A 25,065-nucleotide genomic window follows, 5' to 3' on the forward strand; every position below is an offset into this window, starting at 1 on the left:
TATAAATATATGCTCCCATATGTAAAATGCATTAAGCTATGCTTATTTTTCTAATTAGCTTTAAAATATATATATCATTGATTGGCTGCCTCCTGCACGCCCCCTACTGGGAATCCTGCCCCCAACCCAGGCATGTGCCTTTGACCAGAATTGAACCTGGGACTCTTCAGTCTGCAGGCCAACTCTCTATCCACTGAGCCAAACCAGCTAGGGCCCTAGTTAACTTTTCCAACCAAATAAAATATGGTATAGTATTCACAACATACACAAAACAAACTGAATGGAAAAATACTTTTTAAAACATACTGTGTCTGCTTCTGCTAGCATTGGTAGCTTACCAAAAAAAAAAAAAATATGTGGTGGGGGAAAAATTCATACATCTTAACAAAAAAAAAAAAGGTTGAAGAAAATATGAAGAGGGGTGGTATATGGAGACATGAATAAATAGCATTATGCAGTTATATAGTTTTTTTTAAATATGAGCTTATTCAAGTCTTAAAATTAATCAGCATAAAAATGTTGTTCTTTATTTTTCAGGTATACTTCTATGAATACAGTGAATTTTCAGAACCAGTAGATAAACCTAGGCAGTGTCTTCCATATGCAATAGTCACAGTAAAATTTATTGGTCAAAAAGTAGGTAATGGACACCTTATGACATCTTTGAGATTCCTTTCAACAGGATTTCCTAAGAGAGCTGGTAAGATACATATATTATTCTGCTTCAGTAGTTAGTATTTGTGCTGGTCTTACAACTTTTGGATATTATATTTTAATACATTATGAATCTCTAAGCAAAATAGTTGTTGTGCTTTATTTTCAATTTCTGTATTGCTGAATTTTTGTGGCTTTTGTTCAGTATATTTGTGTGATTCTTCCATGTTGGTGTATATCTGTAGTATTTTCGTTCAGATGTGTACATACACACATTATTCCATTTTCTGACTATACACTATTCTTCTGGGGATATTTAGACACTTTCTAGTTCTATTCATATTCCAGACATTGCTATTTTAAACATTCAGGTTAAGTGTCTCAGTGCATATATGTGCAAGAGATTTTCTGTAGAGTATATAACCACATCAGGAATTTGCAAGGTAATTCAAAGACGATGTCAGTTTTCAAAAGTGGTTGCATCAGGTTACACATTTACATCCTTGCCAATACATCTACCTAAAAAAAAGTTTGTTTCTGCTAGCCTACTGAGTGTGATATGTTATTACTATCACCTCTAAAAGAAACACTGTGCCCTTTAAAAGCTATCATGTCCCTTTCCCTTCATTCCCTCTGCCCATAAGCAATCACTAATTTGCTTCTGTGTATGTGTATATATATATATGTCTTTCTGGCATTTTATGTAAGTGAAGTTAAGTATGTAGCCTTTTGTGACTGGTGATTTTCACTTACCAGTGTTTTTCCAAGTTCTTGCATGTTGTAGTATGTATCAGTACTTCATCCCTTTTTATGCAATAATGTCCCATTGTATAAATATACTACATTACATTTATCCATTCATCAGCTGATAGACTTTTGGGTTGTTTCCATTCTTTGACAATTATGAATAATTCTGCTATGAACGTTCTTGTACAAGTTTTGGTGTAGACCAATGTTTTCATTTATTTTGAGTATATAGCTAAGGAGTGGAATTGCTGGGTCATATGGTACTCTGTATTAACCACTTGTGAAATTGCTATACTCTTTTCCAAATTGGCTGCACCATTTACATTCACACCAGCAGTGTATGAGGGTTAAGGTTTTTCTACTTCCTTGTTAAAACATACTATTATCTGACTTTTAAAAAATATTTTTATTGATTTCAGAGAGGAAGGGAAAGGGAGAGAGAGAAACATCAGTGATGAGAGAGAATCATTGATTGGCTGCCTCCTGCACACCCGCTATTGGGGATTGAGCCCACAACCCAGGCATGTGTCCTTGACCAGAATCGAACCCGGGACCCTCCAGTCTGCAGACAGACGCTGGTGTAACTTATCCACTGAGCCAAACTGAGTAGGGCCATTATCTCATTTTTTAAAATTACAGCCATTCGAAATGGGTCTAAAGTGAAGTTTTCAGGGTTAAAATTTACGCTCTTAATGAATTTATTCCTAAGTATTGTATACTTTTTTATCCTGTTGTAAATAGAATTATTTTCTTAGATTCATTTTTGTATTGTTCATTGTAGGTATATAGAAATACTGTTGATTTTTGTGTGTCCTTCAACCTTGTTTATTTCAATATTAGTTCTAGGAGTTTTTAGTGGTTTATTTATGCAAGGTCAGGCCATCAGCAAATAGAGATGGTTTTACTTCTTTCTTTCCAATTGGATGACTTTTATTTCTTTTTCTTGCCTAATGGATTGCCAGTGTTATGTTTAATAGAAGTTCCTGTCTTGTTCCAGAATTTGGAGGTAACGCTTCCATCTTCCACTGGTATGATGTTAGCTATGAGGCTTTTTTATGCCCTTTATCATGTTAAGCAAGGTCCCTTCTTATTCCTAGTTGTCAAGTGTCTTTATCATAAAAGGGTGTTGGATTTTTTCATATGCTTTTGCTGGGCCTTATTGAGATGATCATGTTTTTGTTCTTCACCCTGTTGCTGTAGTATATCACAGTAACTGATTTTCAGATATTAAGCAGATCTTGCATTCCTGGGGTAAATCCATTTAGTACTCTAGGTATAGCATTTTACATGTTGCTGGAATCAATTTGCTGTTCATTTGTTGACCTTTGTGTCCGTATTCATAAGAAATATTGATCTATAGTTTTCTTGTGATGTCTTTGTCTGGTTTTGGTATGAGAGTAATATTGGTCTCATAGAATGATTTAGAAAGTTTTCCTTCCTCTTCCATTTTTTGGTGAAGCGTTTGTGAAGAATTGGCATTACCCCTTGTTAAAACATTTGTTAGACTTTACTAGCGAAGCCACCCAGGGCATGGGCTTTTCCTTATGGATAGTTTTTATTATTATTACTAATTCATTGTCTTCACTTATTGTAGGCCTATTCAGATTTTATGTTTCTTCTTTTATCAGTTTTGGTGGTTTTGTCTTTGTAGGAATTTTTCTATTTAATCTAATATGTCTTTTTTTTGTCTAATTTATTGGCATACTGTTGTTCATAGTATTTCTTATAGTACTTTTTATTTCTGTATGGTCAGTAGTAATAGCCTCTCATTTGTATTCTAATTTGAATCTGTTGTCTGTTTTCTCTTGGTCGCTGAAGGTTTGTCAATTTTTTTATCTTTTCAAAGAACCAACTTTTGGTTTCATTGATTTTTTTTTCTTTTGCTGATTTTCTCTCTAATCTGTATTTGTTTTCTTCCATTTGCTTTAGGTTTAGTTTGCTCTTCTTTTTCTGGTGTCTTAAGGTAGAAGGTTAGGGTATTGATTTGAAATCTTCTTTGACAATATATGTATTTATAGCTATAAATTTCTATAAGTACTGTTTTAGCTGCATTCCATATGTTTTGGTATGTTGTGTCTTTATTTTCATTTATCTGAAAGTATTTTCTAACATCCCTTTTGATTTCTTATTTAACCCAAATGCTTTATAGAAGTATGTGGTTAACTTCTGTGTATACATAAATTTCCCAATTTTTTCTGTTGATTTCTAATTTCATTCCATTGTGGTTGGAGAATACAGTTTGTATTATTGTATTGTTTTACATTTTTCTGAGGTTTGTTTTGTACCCTAGCAGATGGTCTATTTCGGTGAATGTTCTCTTGCGAAGAATGGATATTTTGCTGTTGTTGGATAGTGTCCTATAGATGTCTGTTAGGTCTGTTTGGTTTATAGTTTGCTCAGTTTTCTAGGTGATCTTCTGCCTAGTCATTCTGTTCACATTGTCCCTCAGTTATAAGGCTTAAAATTGAGACAATAATTATCTTTCCCCTACCTCTACTCCAGCCCATCCATAGTCTTACAGCTTATCCTATATAATAAAGAACTAATATGCTAGTTAGACCAAACAGTAGAACGACCATCAGGACGACCTGCTGGATGAAGCCAGGGCTGCGAGGGCCAGCCGGGGCTATGAGGGGCTGTGAGGGCCAAGCCCCTTGCACAAATTTCATGCATCGGGCCTCTAGTTACTTTAATAAAGGAAGATATCTGTCAGGATGATAAACTTTGAGGAATACCTGTATTAAGCCCAAATTCAAGGCTGTATGTGTTGGTCATCACCATACTCCTCTCCCTCTAGAGCAGTGGTTGCCAACCTTTTGGATCTCATGGACCACCAGATGGCGACCACTGCTCTGGAGTACTCTAGACTTTTGCCATCCTGTACAGTAGCCATTAGTTACACGTGGCTATTAAAATTGAAGTTAGTTAAAATTAAGATTTTAATTTCTTAGTTACACCAGGCATAACTGAGACATATTTCAAGTGTTCAGTAACCACATGTGTTTATTGGCTAAAATAATGGATAGCACTGATAAAGAACATTTCCATCATCACAGAATATACGGTACTAATAACTATTTGGTAGTTTACTTCATTGATTGTAATTTCATTTTGTTAAAGTTTTTTATATTATTGGAGATGTTGAGTTTGTTCATTTTTCATGTGTTAGTGAGAATTCCAAAAATAATACAATTTAAATGACTTTATTAAGTTTGAACAACTAGCAATTAAAGTTCTACTGCTTATAAACTGTGATCTTGGGCAAATCACTTTAAATTTCACTTCCTCACCATTAACATAGAAATGCTGTGAAGATTAAATGAATGAATGTGCATAAAGACTTAGAAAAACCATACTTGGCATTAATCACTTTATAAGTTACTAACATTATGTATATGTTAATATACATTTCGCATACATTAAGACATTGAGCTCATTATTGAGAAATTGAACCTTGTGATTAGGTTTCTTTTCCCATGTTGGTTTGTATTAATCTAGCTTATATTTTTTATTTTACTTTTCAATTACACTTTACATTCAATATTATTTTAAAACTAGAGGCTCGGTGCACAGATTCGTGCACTGGTGGGGATGTGGCCTGCGGGATCAGCCCGCTGTGGGTGCACCGCTCATCCTGGCCAGCCGAGTGGCTGTGGACCTGCCCTCTGAGCAGCTGCTGATGAGGAAATTAGTCTGAGCTGCTATTTCAGGGTAATGTCTTAGGTAAAGGTGTGTTCTGTGTCCTGGAGGAACCTGGCGAAGAGCTTTGCACCCTAAAGCCACTCGGTAAATGTCCTTGAAGTGTGATGCCAGGACGGTGACACCATTGGGGATGTTCAGGACAGCCGTGCTCCAGGATCCTCAACTAACAGGACAGCCTCCCCAGGAGGTCCACAGTCATGTCCCCTCTTGCCATCTACCTATGCCAGCTCCCTGTGCTCTTCCTAGAACACAGCTTAGAGGGCCTGCATCAGCTGGTGGGGTCAGGCCAGAGTCTGGATTATCTCAGGTATTTGATATGTGCAGAGACTTGGCCTCACCCTGGGCCTACTAGCGGCTGCTCCCACTGTGGGGGAAGCTCCTGCATTGAATGTCTGCCTCCTGGTGGTTAGTGCGTGTCATAGCAACTGGTCAACCAGTCATTCTGCTCCTTCTGCCGTTTGGTCACTGGGCCTTTGTATATATAGATAGACTAGAGGCCCGAAATTTGTACACGGGTAGGATCCCTAGGCCTGGCCAGCAATTGGCCAATCTGTGGGGTGACCGGCAGGGCAATCGGGGGCCCTGCTGGCACCCACCTTGGCTGGTCTGGGGCCTGCAGGCTGGGGGCAGCTCCTGCATTGAGTGTCTGCCCCCTCATGGTCAGTGCACATCATAGTGACCAGTCCTTCCACCAGTCACTCCACCATTCATTCAATTTGCATATTAGGCTTTTATTAGATAGGACTAGAGGCCCGGTGCACAAAACTTTGTGCACTGGGGCAGGTCCCTCAGCCCAGCCTGCCTCCTCTCACAGTCCAGGAGCCCTTTGGGAAGTGGGACTAAGCTGCAGTCTGGCCTCCCTCTGCAGGAGGCAACCAGGCTGATCAGGAGAAGGCGCTGCCCTCATCACCCCACTGCTGGTGCCACTGGCCTCCCTCTGTAGGAGGTGACCGGGCTGATCAGGGGAAGGCGCCGTCCCCATCACCATGGCTGCTGGCCCTCGGCCCTCGCTTCTTAGTGCTGGCCCCATCTGCTATTGCAAGTGGTAAAAGTTCATTCTTTTTTATGTCTGAATAATATTTCATTTTATATATGTACCACAGCTTTTTTTCCCACTTATCTATTGATGGGCACTTGGTTTGCTTCCATATCCTGGCTATTGTAAATAACACTGCAATTAACATAGGGGTGCATATATTCTTTTGAATTAGTGTTTTAAGTTTCTTCAGATAAATTCCCAGAAGTGAAATTACTGGGTCATAAAGCAGACTCATTTTTAATTTTTTGAGGACCCTTCATACTGTTTTCCATAGTGACTGCAAAAATCTTTATTCCCACCAACAGTACATGAGAGTTCCATTTTCTCCATATTCTCACTAATACTTATGGATTTATTGATGATAGCCTTTCTAATAAGTTTGAGGTGATATCTTATTGTGCTTTTAATTTGCATTTCTCTGATGATTAGTGACATTGAACATCCTTTCATGCATCTGTTGGCCATCTATATGTCCTCTTTGGAGAAATGTCTATTCAGGTTCTCTGCTCATTTTTCAATTGGATTATTTATTTTATTGGTATTGAGTTTTATGAGTTCTTGATAAATTTTGGATATTAACCCTTTATCAGATGTATTATTAGTGAATATCTTCTAATCAGTTGCTTTTCTTTTTATAGTAATCTATCTTAATTTTTGTAATAGCTGCATGACGATTCCTTTTCTAGGGCATTTGTTATAGCATATGCACATGGTACTTTTACTGTTATAGTTATTGATGTGCCATATGATTTAATTACTCTGGTTGATAGGTTTCAGCCATCTTGGATTATTTTACTAAAGAATTTTTTCCTACTGGGTTCATTCTTTTTACTTTTTACTTTTTATTGAATGTAGTGTAGTGACATTGGTTAATAAAATTGTATAGGTTTTAGGTATGTAATTCTATAATATATCATCTGTATATTGTGTTCATCACATTCAAGTCTCTTTTCATCATTAACTATCCCCCTTTTACCATCTTCTACCCCTCCCTACCCCTCTACCCCTCTGGTAACCATACTGTTGTCTGTGTCTATGAGTTTGTGGTTTGTTTCATATTTGCTTAATCCTTTCATCTTTTCCACCCAGCAATCTATGTTCATACCTTTGTTGAAATGTTTCATTGTGCATCCTTCTAACAATATTTTTGAACTATATACCTTGTTAATTGCTTGCCTCCATTTCATTTAGCTCTTTTTCTGGAGATATCTCCCGTTCTTTTATTTAGGGCCTGTTTCTTTGTCTCCCCATTTAGCTGCCTCCTTTGTTTGTATGTATGTATTAGGTAGACCTGCTATGCCTCCCAGTTTTGGTAGGGTAGTCTTATGTAGTATGTGTCATGTGGGACACAGTGGCACAGTCTCCTTGATCCCTTGTTCTTGGTGCTCCGGGAATATCCCTTGTTTGGGTTATGTGGGCTTCTGTTGTAATTGAGTCTTGACTGCTATTGGCTTATTCATGCATAGAGTAGACCCGCAGGCTGACTATGAGGATCAACCCCAACTACAGTGTATGAGCTGCTGTGCAGGTGCTGACCACAAGAAGCAGAATTTGCTTCAGCAGGGTCTGGTATCTGCCAGGATCTTCCTTTGGATATGCCACTGGTGAAGGTAATTTGATCTGATGTTGTCTGAAACTGGCCACTTGGGTGTGTTGGTTCTGGGCCTCTTGGGAGTGACTCTAAAGCAGGCCAATGTCAGATGCTTCCTATGGCTGGACCTAGGCAACCTGTGTGGAGTTACAAAGCAATCCACAGTTTGTGGCTACCTCTGCTGCGCCTGTTGCATACATGGGAAGGACCAAACTGTGCACCACGGTAAGCTTTTACCAACACCAGGACCCAGGGACAGGTCAGCAAATGTCACAAGGCCCTCCAAGATCCACCTCTGTTCGCCAACTCAGTCACTGAAATAGCCTCTGGTGGTATTCAAGTTGCATAAGGTAGGTCTCAGTGAGTCACCAGGTAGGAGCAAGTGGTGTTCACCAGACTGATACAGGTTCAAACTCAGTGCCCGTGTTGGGTCTGAGGCCACTCAGAAAATGCCCCAGGGTGTACTATGTCTAGCTGCCACCCTTCCAGGGGAGACCCTGCAGGCCTTTGTGGTGGGGCGGGGTCTCAGAGTTGTCAGGGTGAGGCCAATAGAGTTTATTAGGCCCAAACAGACCAAAATTTGGCCAATACTAAAAATACTTGTATTTATATCTTGAGTATTAGAACAAGTATTTCAGAAGAATTAATTGTAAAAATGTATTTGCTGGGTATAGATGATTATACATTACATTTTGATAAATACTGTAGATTTACTTTTCCAGAAATTAGTACCAATTTGTAAACAGTATAAAAGAGTGCTTACATATGCAGATTATTTATTATCATTCAAAATCTTTACCAATTTAAAAGTTTTTAAATAGGAATCTTGTTTTCTTATTGGGGTTGGACATCTTTTCATGTTTGTTGAAACTTTAATCCTTGATTTTTTTTGAGCGGGGTTATGTACTTTACCCACTGTTCTGTTGTGTCCTTTTTGTTAATCTTTTGAAGACTTCCATGTACTTCATGTATTCTAACATATTTACAATTATGTATTAAGTTTTCTCCTTCAGAATATATTTTTACCAGTTTATTCTTCTGAATTTTATTTATTGTGCATTTTGGCCTTTTAAAATACTTGTATATAGGTATATAGGAATTTACCCTTCCTATAGTTCCCTCTTAAGAATTATATTTCTTTAAGCAATAAAACAAAATTTTTTAAAAAAGAATTATATTTTTATTTGTGGTCGTATTTCTACTATAGCTTACTGAACTTAAAAAATATAATCACAAATGACTATAGAATTTAGAAATTTTCAACAAACCAATCTTTGGTATATTGTGAAAAACAACCTCATGGTACTTCCCAGTGATATGATTATAACTTTATATATGTCATAAATCTCAGAAGTAATTTCCATCATTAATTTGTCTTAAGATATTGTATGGTATTACTTAGCTTTGAATGCTCTCTGAACCTTTTACTTGCTAAATATGTACTTTTTAAGTTCTTTTGTTTTTTTTGTTGTTGTTGTTTTTTTTTTGTTTGTTTGTTTGTTTTTAAATATATTTTATTGATTTTTTACAGAGAGGAAGGGAGAGGGATAGAGAGCTAGAAACATCGATGAGAGAGAAACATTGATCAGCTGCCTCCTGCACGCCCCCCACTGGGGATGTGCCCGCAACCCAGGTACATGCCCTTGACCGGAATCGAACCTGGGACCCTTCAGTCCGTAGGCCGACGCTCTATCCACTGCGCCAAACCGGTCAGGGCAGTTCTTTTGTTATTATAAGATTGCATGAAGTTCTTTATGAAATTTTAGGAATATATTTTTATAAATTATAAAAAGAATTTGGTTTTATTCTCTAGGTTTTGTTCATGTATATTGTTTGCAGGAATACTTATTTCACTATGCAACAAGGGGTAGAAGTTTGCTTTTGGCTCCTAAGAAAGATTTTGTGGAACTTTTCTTTTTTAAGTCTTCAGCTGAGGATTTGTTCCCACTGATTGAGAGAGAGAGAGAGAGAGAGAGAGAGAGAGAGAGAGAGAGAGAGAATATCATTGATTGGTTGCTTCCTGTATGCACTTTGACCAGGGATCAACCTGAAACCTAAGTATGTGACCTGACCGGGGATTGAACCCAGAATCTTTTTGTGTACTGGACAACGCTCCAACCAACTGAGCAACCCAACCAGGGCTATGGAACCTTTTTGGTCTCTTATTCCTTATTTCTCCACCTCATTCCCCTTCCCTTTCTGTTTTTTTGTTCTCCAGTGGTAGAGTGAAATAAAACAGGGTAACAGTAGAGGGAGACAATGTTGTCTATTAATATGTAGATACTATTAAATCTCTGAATATAGGAAATTAATATGAGAATACCTGGTCTATGTGCAACATGTTTTTATCCTATTTAATTTTTCTATTTCTTAGTATTTGACAGAATCCAATTTTTTTATGGCAACTACTTTCTTTAGTAAGCTCTTAAGGACAGTTTCATGCTCCATCATTTATACTTTATTAACTTTTTACTCATCCTCTTCTCGCCCTCTTTTTTCTTTTTTCTTTTAATTAAATCTTTATTGTTCAGATTATTACAGTTGTTCCTCTTTTTTCCCCCCATAGTTCCCCTCCACCCGGTTCCCACACCAACCTCTGTCCTTACCCCCGCCACCCACTGTCCTCATCCATAGGTGTACAATTTTTGTCCAGTCTCTTCCCACACCCCCCACACCCCTTTCCCCCCCAGAATAGTCAGTCCACTCCCTTTCTATGTCCCTGATTCTATTATATTCACTGGTTTATTCTGTTCATCAGATTATTTATTCACTTGATTTTTAGATTCACTTGTTGATAGATGTGTATTTGTTGTTCATAATTTGTATCTTTACCTTTTTCTTCTTCCTCCTCTTCTTAAAGGATACCTTTCAGCATTTCATATAATACTGGTTTGGTAGTGTGGAACTCCTTTAGCTTTTTCTTATCTGTGAAGCTCTTTATCTGACCTTCAGTTCTGAATGATAGCTTTGCTGGATAAAGTAATCTTGGTTGTAGGTTCTTGGTATTCATCACTTTGAATATTTCTTGCCACTTCCTTCTGGCCTGCAAAGTTTCTGTTGAGAAATCAGCTGCCAGTCGTATGGGTATTCCCTTGTAGGTAACTGGGTTTCTTTCTCTTGCTGCTTTTAAGATTCTCTCTTTGTCTTTTGCTCTTGGCATTTTAATTATGATGTGTCTTGGTATGGTCCTCTTTGGATTCCTTTTGTTTGGGGTTCTCTGCGCTTCCTGGACTTGTAGGTCTATTTCTTTCACCAGGTAGGGGAAGTTTTCTGTCATTATTTCTTCAAATAGGTTTTCAATATCTTGCTCTCTCTCATCTTCTGGCACCCCTATAATTCAGATGTTGGTACACTTGAAGCTGTCCCAGAGACTCCTTACACTATCTTCATATTTTTGGATTCTTTTTTTCTTTTTGTTTTTCCAGTTGGGTGATTTTTGCTTCTTCATATTTCAAATCTTTGACTTGATTCTTGCGATCCTCTAGTCTGCTGTTGGAACTCTACATAATATCCTTTATTTCAGTCAGTGTATGTTTAATTTCTAGTTGGTCCTTTTTCATAACCTCGAGGGTCTCACTAAGTTTATCGGCAGTCTCACTAGATGTCTTGAGGGTCTCACTGAATTTATCAGCGGATTCTAGAAAATTCTTGAAAAACCTTTAAAGTGTGGTTTTGAACTCTATATCCAGTAGTTTGCTTTCCTCCATTTCTGTCATTTGTGACTTGTTTCTTTGTCTCCGCATTTCTTATGCTTCCCTGTGTTGATAGAGTGGCTTTCTGGGTTAGGTGTCCTATAGGACCCAGTGGCTCAGCCTCCCCAATTACCTGAGTGGACACTCTTGGTGCACCCCTTTGTGGGCTTTGAGCACAGTCTTGTTGTAGTTAAGTCCTGATTGTTGTAGGTATCACTGGGAGGAATTGACCTCCAGGCCAATTGGCTGTGAGAATCAGGTGTGTCTGCAGTGGGAGAACTTCTGAGCTGGAGACACCCTTCTGGGGCAAGACTTGCTTCAGTGGGGCTTTGGTGCTCACTGAGTCTGCCCCCTGAGTGTGTCCCTTATGGATCTGAGGAGTTGTAATCTGGATGGTCCCACTCTGACCACTGGGTACACTGGCTCTTGGATCTCTAAGGAGGTGCTAATTTAGCCTCTTCCTGAGGCTACCCAGCAGGAGCTATGGAGAGATTCCTCTTCTTTGTTTGGTGTTTGGAGGTGCCCAGATGAGGCCCACCTTTGAAGCAATGCAAGCTGCTGTGGGGCCTTGGGCCTTCTTTTGGAAGTTCTCAGTCTCTCTGATTCAGCTGCAGTTTGTTAGGTAATTTTCAGGTTGCAAAGGGCCAGGCCTTTCATATGCAAAAGCCTCTGTGCACAGCTTGGGTGGGGCAGGGTCTCAGGGGATCAACAGGGCTGCTCCCCAGTCCTACCCTAAGAGGCCCCGCATCTCAGTGTCCGGGTAATCGCTGCAAGCACCTCTGAGAGAAAGCCGCCCTCGAATTCTGCCCGATGCCAGATAGTCCAGTTTCTCCCCGTATGAGTCTGGGTCCCCAGAGACTTACCCGGAACTGGAGTTCAGAGCAATCGGGAGCTTGAGACTCCCTCCCGATTGAAAAAGACAACCACGTCCTCAGCTGCCAGCCCTCTCCACGTGTGCTGCGTCCTCAGTTGCCAGCCCTTTCGGTGTGTGCCTCCGTACCTCTGCACTTTACTTCTCCACCTTCTCTGAGTCTCAGTGCTTTTCTCTTTCCTTCTAGTTGTAGAATTTCCACTCAGCCAGCCTTCCTGTGGTTCTGGATGATGTCTGTTTTGTCTTTTAGTTGTATTTTTGAAGTGGTTGTGCGAGGCAGCAATTTCCGGTGTTTACCTATGCCGCCATCTTGGTTTCTCCTAACTGTGTCTTCCAGGTTCTGTGTCCCTGCCTTTTCTTCTGAGAACATAGTTTAACCATCAGTAGGTTATTTAAAGAACTTTCAATTAACGTTGTTTTTTGGGTTTTTTTTTACTATTACATCTTTATTTCAGTACCTATTCTAACATTCCCAGCCCTTTAACAGAAAACCCAGGCAGATTATCTTTGACTAGAGGCCCAGAGCACAAAATTCATGCACGGGGGGTTGGGGGGGGAGGGTGTTCCCCCTCAGCCCAGCCCAGCCTGCACCCTCTCACAGTCCAGGATCCCTCGCACCTGACCACCTGCCTGTTCATTCCTTACCTCTTGGATCACTGCTCCTTAGCACTGCCGTGGAGGCAGGAGAGGGTCCCGCCACCGCCGCTGCACTCGCCAGCCGTGAGCCCAGCTTCTGGCTCAGCAGCTGCTCCCCCTGTGGGAGCACACTGACCACGAAGGGTAAGCTCCTGCATTGAGCATCTGCCCATGGTGGTCAGTGCACATCATAGCAACTGGCTGTTCCAGTCATTCTGCCGTAATGGTCGCTTAGGCTTTTATTATATAGATATTTTGCTTACTTTCAGTTAAATCAAAGCCATAGCTTTCCAATTTCTCTTTTATTTTAGTTTATTTATTTATTTTTAATCTTTATTGTTGAAAGTATTACATATGTCTCCCTTTTACCCCCATTGACCTCTCCCAGCCTGCCCCCATCCCCTAACCCAGGCCGTCACTATCCTATTATCTGTGTCCATGGGTTATGCATATATGCATACAAGTTAATTGGTTGATTTCTTCCACCCACCCACCCTCCCCTGCCTTCCCTCTGAGTTTGACAGTCTGTTCAAAGCTTCTGTGTCTCTGGATCTATTTTTATCAGTTTATGATGCTCATTAGATTCCACATATGAGTGAGATCATGTGATACTTAACTTTCTCTGATTGGCTTATTTCACTTAGCATAATGCTCTCCAAGTCCATCCATGGTGTTGCAAATAGTAAGAATTCTTTTTTTCCAGCTGCATAGTATTCCCTTGTGTAGATGTACCACAGTTATTTAATCCATTCATCTGCTGATGGGCACTTAGGCTGTTTCCAAATCTTAGCTATTGTAAATTGTACTGCTTTGAATATAGGGGTGCATATATTACTTCTTTATTTTAATAAATCTTTATTGTTTAAAGTATTAGTATGTCCCTTTTTCCCTCATTGCTCCCTCCACCTCCTTGCCCCCCAAAGCCTTCATCACCCTATTTGTGACTATGGGTTAAACATATATGCATATGAGTTCATTGCTTGATCTCTTCTCCCCCTTCACCCTCCCCTGCCTTCCCTCTGAAGTTTGATAGTCTGTTCAATGTTTCTATATCTCTGGGTCTGTTTTTGTTCATCAGTTTATGTTGTTCATTAGATTCCACATATGAGTAAGATCATGTGATACTTATCTTTCTCTGATGGGCTTATTTTGCTTAGCATACTCTCTAGGTCCAACCATGCTGTTGCAAATGGTAAGAATTCTTTCTTTTTCACAGACGCATAATATTCCATTGTACAGATGTACCACAGCTTTTTAATCCATTCATCTGCTGATGAGCACTTAGGCTGTTTACATATCTTAGCTATTATAAATTGTGCTGCTTTGAACATAGATGTGCTATATTCTTTCTGATGGGTGTTTGTGAATTCTTGGGACACATTCCTAGAAGTGGAACCACTGGGTCAAATGGGAGTTCCATTTTTAAGTTTTTGAGGAAACTCCATACTGTTTTCCACAGAGGCTGTACCCATCTGCATTCCCACCAGCAATGTATAAGGGTTACCTTTTCTCCATATCCTCACCAACACTTGTCATTTGTTGATTTGTTGATGATAGCCATTCTGACAGGTGTGAGGTAGTAACTCATTGTCATTTTGATTTGCATATGTCAGACGGTTAGTGACTTTGAGCATTTTTCATATGCCTTTTGGCCTTCTGTATGTCTACTTTGGAGAAGTGTCTATGTCTTTTGCCCATTTTTTAATTTTGGATATTAACCCCTTATCGGATGTATCATTGGCAAATATATTCTCCCATGCAGTGGGCTCTCCTGTTATTTTGTTGATGGTTTCTTTTGCTGTGCAGAAGCTTTTTATTTTGATGTAGTCCCATTTGTTTATTTTCTAATTAGTTTCCATTGTCCTAGGAGATGTATCGGTAAACATTTTGCTACAAGAGATGTCTGAAATTTTGCTGCCTATGGTTTCTTCTAAGATTTTTATGGTTTCACATCTTATACTTAAGCCTTTTATCCATTTGAGTTATCCTTTTTGAGTATGGTGTAAGTTGGTGGTCTAGTTTCATTTTTTTGCATATAGCTGTCCAATTTTCTCAACACCATTTATTGAAGAGACTATCTTAACTCCATTGTATGTTCTTGCCTCCTTTGTCAAATATTAATTGGTTCCATTTCTGGGTTCTCTGTTCTGTTTCATTGGTCTATATGCCTGTTCGTGTGCTAGTACCAAGCTATTCTGAGTACAGTGGCTTTGTAGTATAACTTGATATCTGGTATTGTGATCCCTCCAACTTTGTTCTTCTTAAAATTGCTACGGCTATTTGGGATCTTTTTTATTTTATATAAATTTACTTCTATTTAATAGAGTTTACTGTAGAAATACTTTTTCTTCCTATTTTTGCTTATTTTATTTTTTATTTTCACAGAAAGAGCATGCTCTCTGAATAACTGTACTGTGGCCAAAAGAATTGGAAAAGGAAAAGATGCTACTGTCATCTATGAGCATTTCAGGAAACCTGTGGATACATTTGCACAGGAAAACTGTTCGTGCAATGCCCTAAATTCAGAGATAAACTCTCCCAATGCAAATAATTTTAGTTCCTATGAAAATGTACAAGATGGAAACATTTCTGTCCTTGAAACATACAATGGACAGATGAAGCACAATTTAGCAGAATGTAAAGACACTTCTGAAGTACATGCATATGATTCAGGTCTTTCATTTATTCCCAGTGATACCAGAGAAAGTGTTAATGGTGACCTCTTGTTAAATTTGACACATCTTAAAAATATTTTAAGTGGTCTTCCTGATGCTTTTCCCCTTCATAACAATATTGGCTCAAGCACAGTTATTACTTCAAAAGTCATCAAAGACCCAAGACTTACAAGGAGAGAAGAAAACAAGGAAAAACATAATAGTACAGGTTTAAATGAGATATTGCCATTTAAGAAGAGTTCAGATTTAGTTAATTCAGAAATAAACCTATCTATACCAACTAATTCTGCCTCCTCATCTGAAGTCATGCCTGGTGATGATGCTGTTCTTACTAATTGTTTGGGTGCTCCTTGCTCCAAACTTTCTTTTGATGATTCACAATCTCAGGCTCATAACATGGGCTCTAAGAACTGTGATTATACAACTCCCAATAAAATTACCATGGCAGGACAATTTCAGGACCAAGACAGTTTTTCCTTCCCAATGTGTTTGTCAAATGTAGTTTCAGAAGTTGAGAACCAAAAACACAGTGAGGAAAAAGCCCAGGGATCCCAACAGAAAAGTAACATCCCACTTTTATTTGAACAAAATAGTGAGGCACATAACTCTTATGAATCAATGAATACTTGTATGAAAGGGTATAACAGAAACCTTTCTCAGGAATCAAAGTCTTCTCATTTAAAAACTATATGTCAGACTGGTCACACAATGTCTGCAGATTTTCCATTCCAAAGGAAAGAAAGCATACATGAGTATATACAAAACATTGGAAAGGTGAGAAATTTCACTGGCCATGAAGACAATTCCAAACATACAGAAGAGCAAAATTTGTGGAAAGAGATTGATAATTATTGTACTAATAAAACAAAAACCAGTCCAGTAGATAATTGCATTTTTTTGCACAAAGAATGCAAAGAGGATGAAAATCTTGATTCTTTTGGGAAAAAATGTGATCAAATGTTAATCACTCAAGAGTTAGAAATATCAAAGTCTTCTATACCCAGCACAGAGAATAAGTATGAGCTAGGCTATCGAGCATTGGAAGTACAAAATGCTTTTACTCCAAGAGTGGAAAGCCTTTCACAAAAGCATTCTCAACACTGTTTGGAGAATGAAGATAACATTCATACCGGTTTTGACACTTCTCAAAAACTAATGGGACTGAAATTGAAAAAGGCAAATCAAAACTGTATTAGCATTATAACTGATGCTTTCCAGGAAGCAAAAGACATTCCTCAGGCCAAAGAACTGCCAATAGATACAGTTATTTCATCTCATGACATTAAAATAGTTCATGGCAATTCACATTGCAGCATAACTAGAGAACATACATGTGTCCATAGGAAAAATGAAAGTGATCCAGTGTCATTAGAAAACATTCAAAGAAACTCTAAAGAAACTTCTCAAATTGGCGATAAAGGTCAAGATTATACTCTGTTCTGTAATGCGCAGTTGAATAATGATATACACCTGAATGTTGATTTCAAAGAACAAAGAGATCATGATAAAGAAAGCCAAACTGAGGCTAACGAGGAAGACGTTGCTACATCTACAGAAAACAACACAGAAAATATATGTGGAGATGAGAAACTGGGTTTTCATACAAACAAAAATTTTATTAATATAGATGAAAAGTGGAAGAATAAAAATTACAATAATGTAGAAATTCTGAGTTCTGAAGAATTTTCTACATTGTATTTGACTTGGGGAGGGAAATATGTATCAACAGAAACTACATTATTGGAAACTGAAGATACTATCACTGCCATAAAACAAAAAGATACGCAAAATACCATAAGGAGTGTGGAATGTTTCACTTCCATATACCCCCAAATCTCAGATTCTTCAATGCAAGAAGCCTCAAATCCTGCAATACAGACAGATAATGCAATGGTGCCCACATTAGACACAAGTCATGAAGACCACCAAAGACACAAGTTTAAAAAAATTTGTTCTGAGAGTCCAGATTTGGGATTATTAGTTAAGCGTAGGGTTTCTGGTTGTGAAATGGATCTGGATAAAGACAAATTATACAACTCATTTCATCAATCAATAAGTGACAACTTAGTTCTTCAAAATTTTGAATTGGAAAGTGAAACTGAAGTAGAATCAGAACAGTTTGATGATGCTTTTCCATCTCTACAAGATATTCATAGCCATGGAAGTATACTGTATGATGAATTTGGGACCTTATATGAGACTCTGAAGTCTCGTATCGATTGGGAAGGGCTATTAGGAAGCAATAATGGGGAGAATGAAGTTTTGAAAAGCACCACAAGAAGGGAGCATAGTGACCAGCATCACTCTGATTCTTCCTCTACACAAGAAAATGAAGCAGAGCTCTTGTTCCCAATTTTACTTCCAGATCTACAAGTTACATTTACTAATACACTTATGCCAAGATTCAGGTCCACTGTTGAGTCCCTTGCATTGAAAGATACCTTTTGCAAATATATAACTGAAGCCACGAAATCAGAAATATGTGAGGAAAAAGGGAAAGTTCCAGGATTTGAAGTTTATTCCCAGTGTTCTGGTGGAAATTCAGATTACCCATGTGAAGATAAATTTGGTAATAAAAGGCAAGAATCAGGACAAGTGAGTAAATCTGAAATCTCACTTTCTTTTGACTTGAGTCATAATAAACTCATGAATCATGCATCAGAAAAACAAAACAGTGGACCTTTGCTTACTGAACTTTCAGATGTCACAACAATAAATAAAGAAAGCAGATGTTTACTTACAAAGTCAAAAACTGATTGTAATGATACTGTAAGTAAAAAGGACACAGAGTCAAGAATTAGCAAACGAAAGCCACATATACCTTTTAGGGACCAGAATGTACAGTATCATGAAATTTGTGAGAAGAAGAGGAAGCTAACTAATCAAAACTCATCTGAATGTTTTTCTTCCTTATCCAGAGGACGAATCAAAACCTTTTCACAGTCAGAAAAACACATTAGGAGTGTCCTGGATATTCTAAATAGTGAAGTATCTTTATGCAAAAGCAAATGCCTTTCAAAAAAACTTGACAGAGCTCTTCTTTACTTAAAAAAAGCTCATAGAAGAGTTAACACGTCTTTGGAGCTTATAGCTAAAGTGGGAGAAACTTCAAGAAAGGGCCCATTACCCAAATCATATTCAATCATATGCAATAATTTTTGGGAAATTTGTGACCTTCAAGGTTATAGTCCTTTTGCTGAAAGAAGATATTATTCCACTAAGCATTTTTTCTCAAAAAGAAAATACGACAAATCAGGAGAGAAAAGAGCTTTGGGATTTGAAGTTGATAAGTCATTAACTCATGTATCAAAATACCAGTCTTATGGAACAAGTGGAGAGAGAATCACAAAGTGTTTTTCTAAGAAAAATGTGGCCAACCGTGTCTCCAGAAGCCACACCACTATTCACGTGAGAGAATTTTGTGATCAAGAATATCCTGAATCACAGTTAACTCTCTGCTCCACATCCCAAAATACAAGTCAGTCAGCTTATGACAATACCTGTATGAGAAATTCAAGATCATCAGAACTTCAATCCTTTTCTGGGAAAATGGGGTGTCTGTTATCCTCAGACTGCCCAGATGAAAAACTCACTAAAAAAGAAAACCAGACTGGCATAACATCTTTATCTAACATTAATAAATATGAAAAGCCTGAGAAGCATTTAGCACATAATACTAAAGATGCAATAAAAGGAAGTGCTGAGGCTAATGAAATAATAAACAAAACTAATTCAGTATCTTTAAGTTGCATAAAAGAAAACAATGTACATTTTGGCTCAGACAAAAATTATGATGCAACTTGTATTGCTCACACAAAGGTGAAAACTGACATAGTTATTTCAGTCTTAGAATCAAATGTGAAGCACTTTTTGAATGTTGATAACTATAAACCAGATAACCTTATTTTATCTGGTTATAAAAGAAACCTGGCAGTAAGTTTTCTAGAAAAACGGGCATCTCCTACTGAAAGCTCCAAACCAGATACTATTACAGGAAATGTCCTTATGGATCCATTAAATCAAAGTCTGACAATAAGCAAAAGGTGTAACAGCATTTCTCAATTGTTATCAAGTGTTCCAGTCGCACATAATGAGGAGGAATCTTCACAACCTTATTTGGATAAACAAAGGACTTTAGCTATTGATTCTTTTGCAAGATCCACCGATGTACCACACTGTCAGCAAGAATGTGGTGGAAAGGAGCTTCTAAAGACAGAACAGTGCTTTCCAAGTAATTGTATCCCTATAGATGTGAATGAAACCAGCATCACTGAGAATTCTGAGTTGGATCTCATACCAGTAACTGAAGAAAGTAAAAGTTATGGGGCAAGTATAATGAAAAAACCTTTTTCTAGTGATAGTTCTCTGCTCTTAAAAGATGATAAAAAGGGTTCTTCCAAAATAGGTATTTCAAAGAAAGACATGCCAGACAGAAAAATGTGGAAAGCTAAACAAACAAAAAAAGCACAAGATTCAGTTCACGCAAAAAGTATGAATGAAGGATCAACTGTTAGGAATGAGTACAAGACTACGATTTTAGAAGAATCCCCCTATTTAAGTGAGAAAACAATTAAAAATAACTTAATCGATCTTCGTCTAAGCATTAAAAATACTAGTGAGGCAATTTCTTTGAATACCACAGTCTCTAATCAGCTTAACAAAGGAGAAAAAGGGGGGGTTAAAGTTAATGACTCTCAGTTTGATTCTACCGCACAACCAGACATTTTAGGAATGAATCACACGCCTATTTTACATGCTCACTCTGAAACCTCCAAAGTCACCACTCCTCAGAAGAAGCCTACATCATACATAAATAAGTTAGAAGAAAAACATTGCTCAGCTAATCATTCAGATCTCCCAGCTAGGCTAGCTCAAATTTTAAGGAGGGCAGATGAAGCATCATCTTTGCAGAGTCTACAGGAAGAAACTAAGATTTGTCAAAGTATTCTCCCTTTGTTTGTTGAAGCTTTTGAAAGAAAGCAAGAATGTTCACTTGAGCAAATCTTGATTTCAAGAGAATTGTTGGTAGAAAAAAACCTGTGGAATAATTGCAAACAGAAGTTAAAACCATGTGCTGTTGACTCCTTGGTAGAACTCCAAATGATGATGGAAACTATTCAATTCATTGAAAACAAAAAAAGGCTCTTAGGAGGTGAACCGACATTCCGAAGCTTGCTTTGGTATGATGAGACATTGTACAGTGAGCTGCTTGGCAGGCCACGAGGATTTCAACAACAATCTAATTTCTACCCTGCTTTTCAAGGAAGGCTAAAATATAATGCATACTGTGAGTTGCAGAACTATCACGATCAATTAGCTAACTTATTAGAAGACACCAAAAAGGGAAATTCATACTACGCATTCTTAAAATGCAAACGACAGATTAATGAGTGTGAAGCAATCTTGAGGCATTGTTCTGATTGCTTTGACTTTTCTCTTTCTGTTCCATTTACCTGTGGAGTTAACTTCGGAGATAGTTTAGGAGACCTTGAAACCTTAAGAAAAAGTACTTTAGAGCTGGTCAGTATGTATGGGGACTCTCCTAAAGTTGATTCTCATCTAGGAAAACGAGACCATTTGTGGATTATCATTGAAATGATCTCCTCAAAAGTTAATTTTATCAAGAGCAATGAGGCAGTGGGTATTAATATATCTCTTTATGGCCTGGAACATATCTTTTTCGATGCTGCGAAAAGTCTTGTTTGGAAAGAGAAGAGACAATCTATCAGCAAAAAATGCTCAGGACAGAAAAATAAAGAAACACTACTCAAGATGAATCAATCTTCTTTTTCTAAATTGCAAAAGATATATGATACATTGTCCAAAGAATTAAGCAGTGAACAAGTTTCCAATATTGGGCTTGAGGAGAATACTATGGTGGCTTCCAGAAAGTCAGATGACCTAATAAACAAAGAAACAATTAGCATAGAAAACTGTAAATTTAACAGTACTTTGCTTTCACATCCAGATATCTGTTGTATTAATGAAATATTGGATCAAGCTGAATTTGCAGACTTTAAAAAATTACAGGAACTCACTTTGAGATGTACCAGTCATTTAGAAACTTTAAAAAAGTATTTTCAGATGCTGCAAGACGATAACAGAGAAAATATTTTTATTACAGAAGAAAACGTTTTGGATGTGGTCGAAAACCACAGCAATGAGGCTATAATTTTAAAACCTGCAGCCACTGAAACCTATATTGAAATAGCCATGCTCTCAGAAACAGTTCACTTCCTTAAAAACTCAATGGCAAAGAAACTAGATAAACAACGGTTTCGAGGTATGCTTTGGTTTGACTTGTCACTTCTTCCTGATCTGGTTCACTGCCAAGAAAAAATGGCTTCTTTTTCATTTCTTAAAGATAACTCAACAGATTGCCTTTGTAAAGTGATAGAGACTGCTATTTCCGAACTTAAGGAAGATCTGGATGTTATCGACAAACATAATGAAGCTGCTGTTAATTGCTCATACGCTCTTCATTTGTTCTCAAGAGAACTTCAAGAACTTTCACAAGTTAAAAAACTCCTACAGAAGTCTGAGTATTCCGTTTCCACGTATATTGACTTTGTGCCATGTGTAGCATCTGTAAATTATGGAACCACTGTGACAGAGTTAGAATACAACTACAGTCAGTTTTCTATGCTGCTCAAAAATATATTGGCTGCCCCTCAGAAAGATTTAGGGAAAATGGCCCATATTGTGAAAGTCATGAAAACTATTGAACATATGAAGATAATGTGTGCTAAGAATGCTGAATTAACCATTTCCTTTATCCTGTGCCAAATGCTGTATAATAGAGAGAAGACTTTTCAACTGGAGAGAAGAGAAAAAATGAATGTTCATGTAAAACCTAGGAAGGATATCGATAAATCCAGTAGTACTTGTAAAAAGGTACCCTCAATTTCAGAGTGCCTAATGAAAAATGTTTCAAATTCTTCTAAAAAACGACCTATCACTGTAGACAAATGTCAAGATTCTCAGGAACAAGAGAAATATACTACAGTTTCCAGTTGTAAAAAACAAAAGGTAACAAATGTTTTAAAACAAAACCTATGTAGTAGTATTTTTTAGAACAAATCTACTCTTTAATCAAATAAGTAGTTAGCAGAATTGTAAAAATTGAGACTGATTTAAATATTGCCTTGAAAAATGAATTTATTAAAGCATTGGATTCAACAATTTATATTACCTATAAAATATAAATGATTGTGCACATGAGACATACCTTGCAAATGTCTTTTAAATGTAAAAATTAAATTATTTAACTTAGAAAACATTTCTCGAAAGGGTGTGAATTTTAATCACTTCTTAAGGGAAAGTGCAATATTACAAATGTGAGTTAAGTGAGTAACCGAGTATTTATTGAGTATCTTTTATATAGCAAGGCTAATAGTTAATGTAGTGAATATTAAAAACTAGCTAATGGAACCTGTGTTTTTGAACATTATTCACATGAAGAAATAGGACAGACATTTTAAAATATGTTTTTACTTCAGAGAGAGAGAGAGAGATAAATGTGAAAGAGAAACATTGATTGATTGATTGACTCCTGCATGCCCCCTACTGGGGATTAAGCACACAACCCGGGCATGTGCCCTGAAGGGAATTCGAACCAGTGACCTTTTGGTGCATGGGATGGTGCTCAACCAATTGAGTCACACTGGCCAGGGCAGGAAAGATATTATTAAATAGATGATTATGAAGATATAGAAGTCCTACATAAACATATTTTATTTAACTAATTTTATACAGCACTTTTTGTGTGCTTGGCACTGTTACAATATTGTACAAATATTAACTTTTTATTATTCACAAAAGCCTTATGATGTAGGCACTATTACTTTCTTATTTAAAGGTAAGGAAACTAAAATATAAAATTAAAAAAAGGTAAGGAAACTGAGACATAGAAAGGTTAAATAACTCTCCCGTTGTCATAGAGTTATTATTAAATGGGAGAACACAGATGTAAAACCAGGCAGTCTATACTAACAAGTGGCCCTATTTTGCTCTCAGAGGCTTCTCAAAATTTTTCAAGAATTTCTCAATCGAAAAGTAAAGATAAGCCTATATGCAAAATGAAAAGTAGGATTCTTTCTCAGTTTACTCTAATTGTGTTCATTATTACATTAGTCCTAGAGACTAGGAAACTAATCATTACATATTAGCCGTGTTTATAGGAAAATGCATAATAAGAAACCAGTTTATAAATATACTTCCAAAACACAAGAACACAAGTTGCATATTCCACATGGAGTAAAAAGAGGGGGATACTAAAAAGGTGTGATAAGTAATGAGAAGAAAAGAAAAAGAGAGAGAGAAGGATTATTTGCTGATTTCATGGAATAGTACAAACCAAAGCCTTACTTTAAAGGAAAAAATAATATCACCTGAGTGTAAAAATGGAGAGGACATATAAGTTAGGAAAATAACATGAGCCAAAGACACAGTGTTTATTGACCTATCTTGAGAAATGAGTTTAAAATTAAGTCTGGAACAAAAAAAAAAAAACACTAGTGGACAAGCTAAGGATGGAGAAGATTGTTTCAGATTATAAAATGTTTTAAATGTAGGCCTACCTAGTTTGAACTTAATTCTGTACATATTGAAGGATAGTGTCCTATGGAACAGTTTTGTAAGTCATTTAAAGGTAGATCTTCTGAGTACAGTTAGAAGAAGTAAGTTATCCAGGACTTAGAAAAGGGTGCTGTTTTGCAGAATAAAAAGGAAACTCTCTGTTTGACTGACATTACTTACAATGGGGCTTACTGGCTGGTTTACTACAAGGAATAAGAGGAAGCAGTTGTAAATGGACTCCCAGGTTTGTTATCCAGTGTGGGGATATAAAGAATTTTGCAAATTCCTTTTTTTAAATGTATTTCCAAACATGAACAAAATATGGGAAGTCCTGCAGATTCACTGCTTTTCAAAGGGAAGGTTCGTTAATGAATGAAGTGTTAGTGCATTTTAGATGATGACAGAACAAGCAATTGCAAATATCTGATATTAGAATGATAAATATTTATATCACCAATGTAGCTTTATTTTGTATGTTTTAAACATAGGTTAACGTGAAAGATGTCACAAAAATCAACAAAGAAAAGGCAATGTTCAAGCATCCAAGGTAGGGATTGCCATCAACCCCCTATCTGAAGAAAAATTAAAATTGAGCACATATTAAGTAACAAGACTAAAACATTTATTTATATACCTTTGTTGGATCATACATGTAATTTAGGGAACAAGAGTAAGCTAAGAAGGGAGAGGTGGTTGTTTCATATTATGCAGTTTATTAAGTAAGGCCTAAAGAGTTTAAACTTTGTAAGAATTGAAAGATAGTGTGCTGTAAAATGTTTTTTCTTTTTTTTTCCTTTTTGTAAAATGTTTTTTCAATAATGTAAAGGATAAGGAGATTCTGAGTACAGTTAGAAGTCATAAGTCAGCCAGGGCTTAGAAGA

The 25,065-nt window shown here is 37.2% G+C and overlaps 1 protein-coding gene across 1 annotated transcript in view; it reads left to right on the forward strand.

Annotated features, from left to right (window-relative positions):
- The window catches only part of TEX15 (testis expressed 15, meiosis and synapsis associated), a 62,443-nt gene that overhangs the window by 28,726 nt on the left and 8,652 nt on the right, over nt 1-25,065 (forward strand). Inside the window, exons 5-7 of the mRNA XM_059681102.1 lie at nt 538-700; nt 15,318-22,636; nt 24,673-24,731. Coding sequence (XP_059537085.1) covers nt 538-700; nt 15,318-22,636; nt 24,673-24,731 — 7,541 coding nt within the window. The remainder of the gene's footprint in view (nt 1-537; nt 701-15,317; nt 22,637-24,672; nt 24,732-25,065) is intronic.

Source organism: Myotis daubentonii, chromosome 2 (genome assembly GCF_963259705.1).
Source record: "Myotis daubentonii chromosome 2, mMyoDau2.1, whole genome shotgun sequence".
Taxonomy (NCBI): domain Eukaryota; kingdom Metazoa; phylum Chordata; class Mammalia; order Chiroptera; family Vespertilionidae; genus Myotis; species Myotis daubentonii.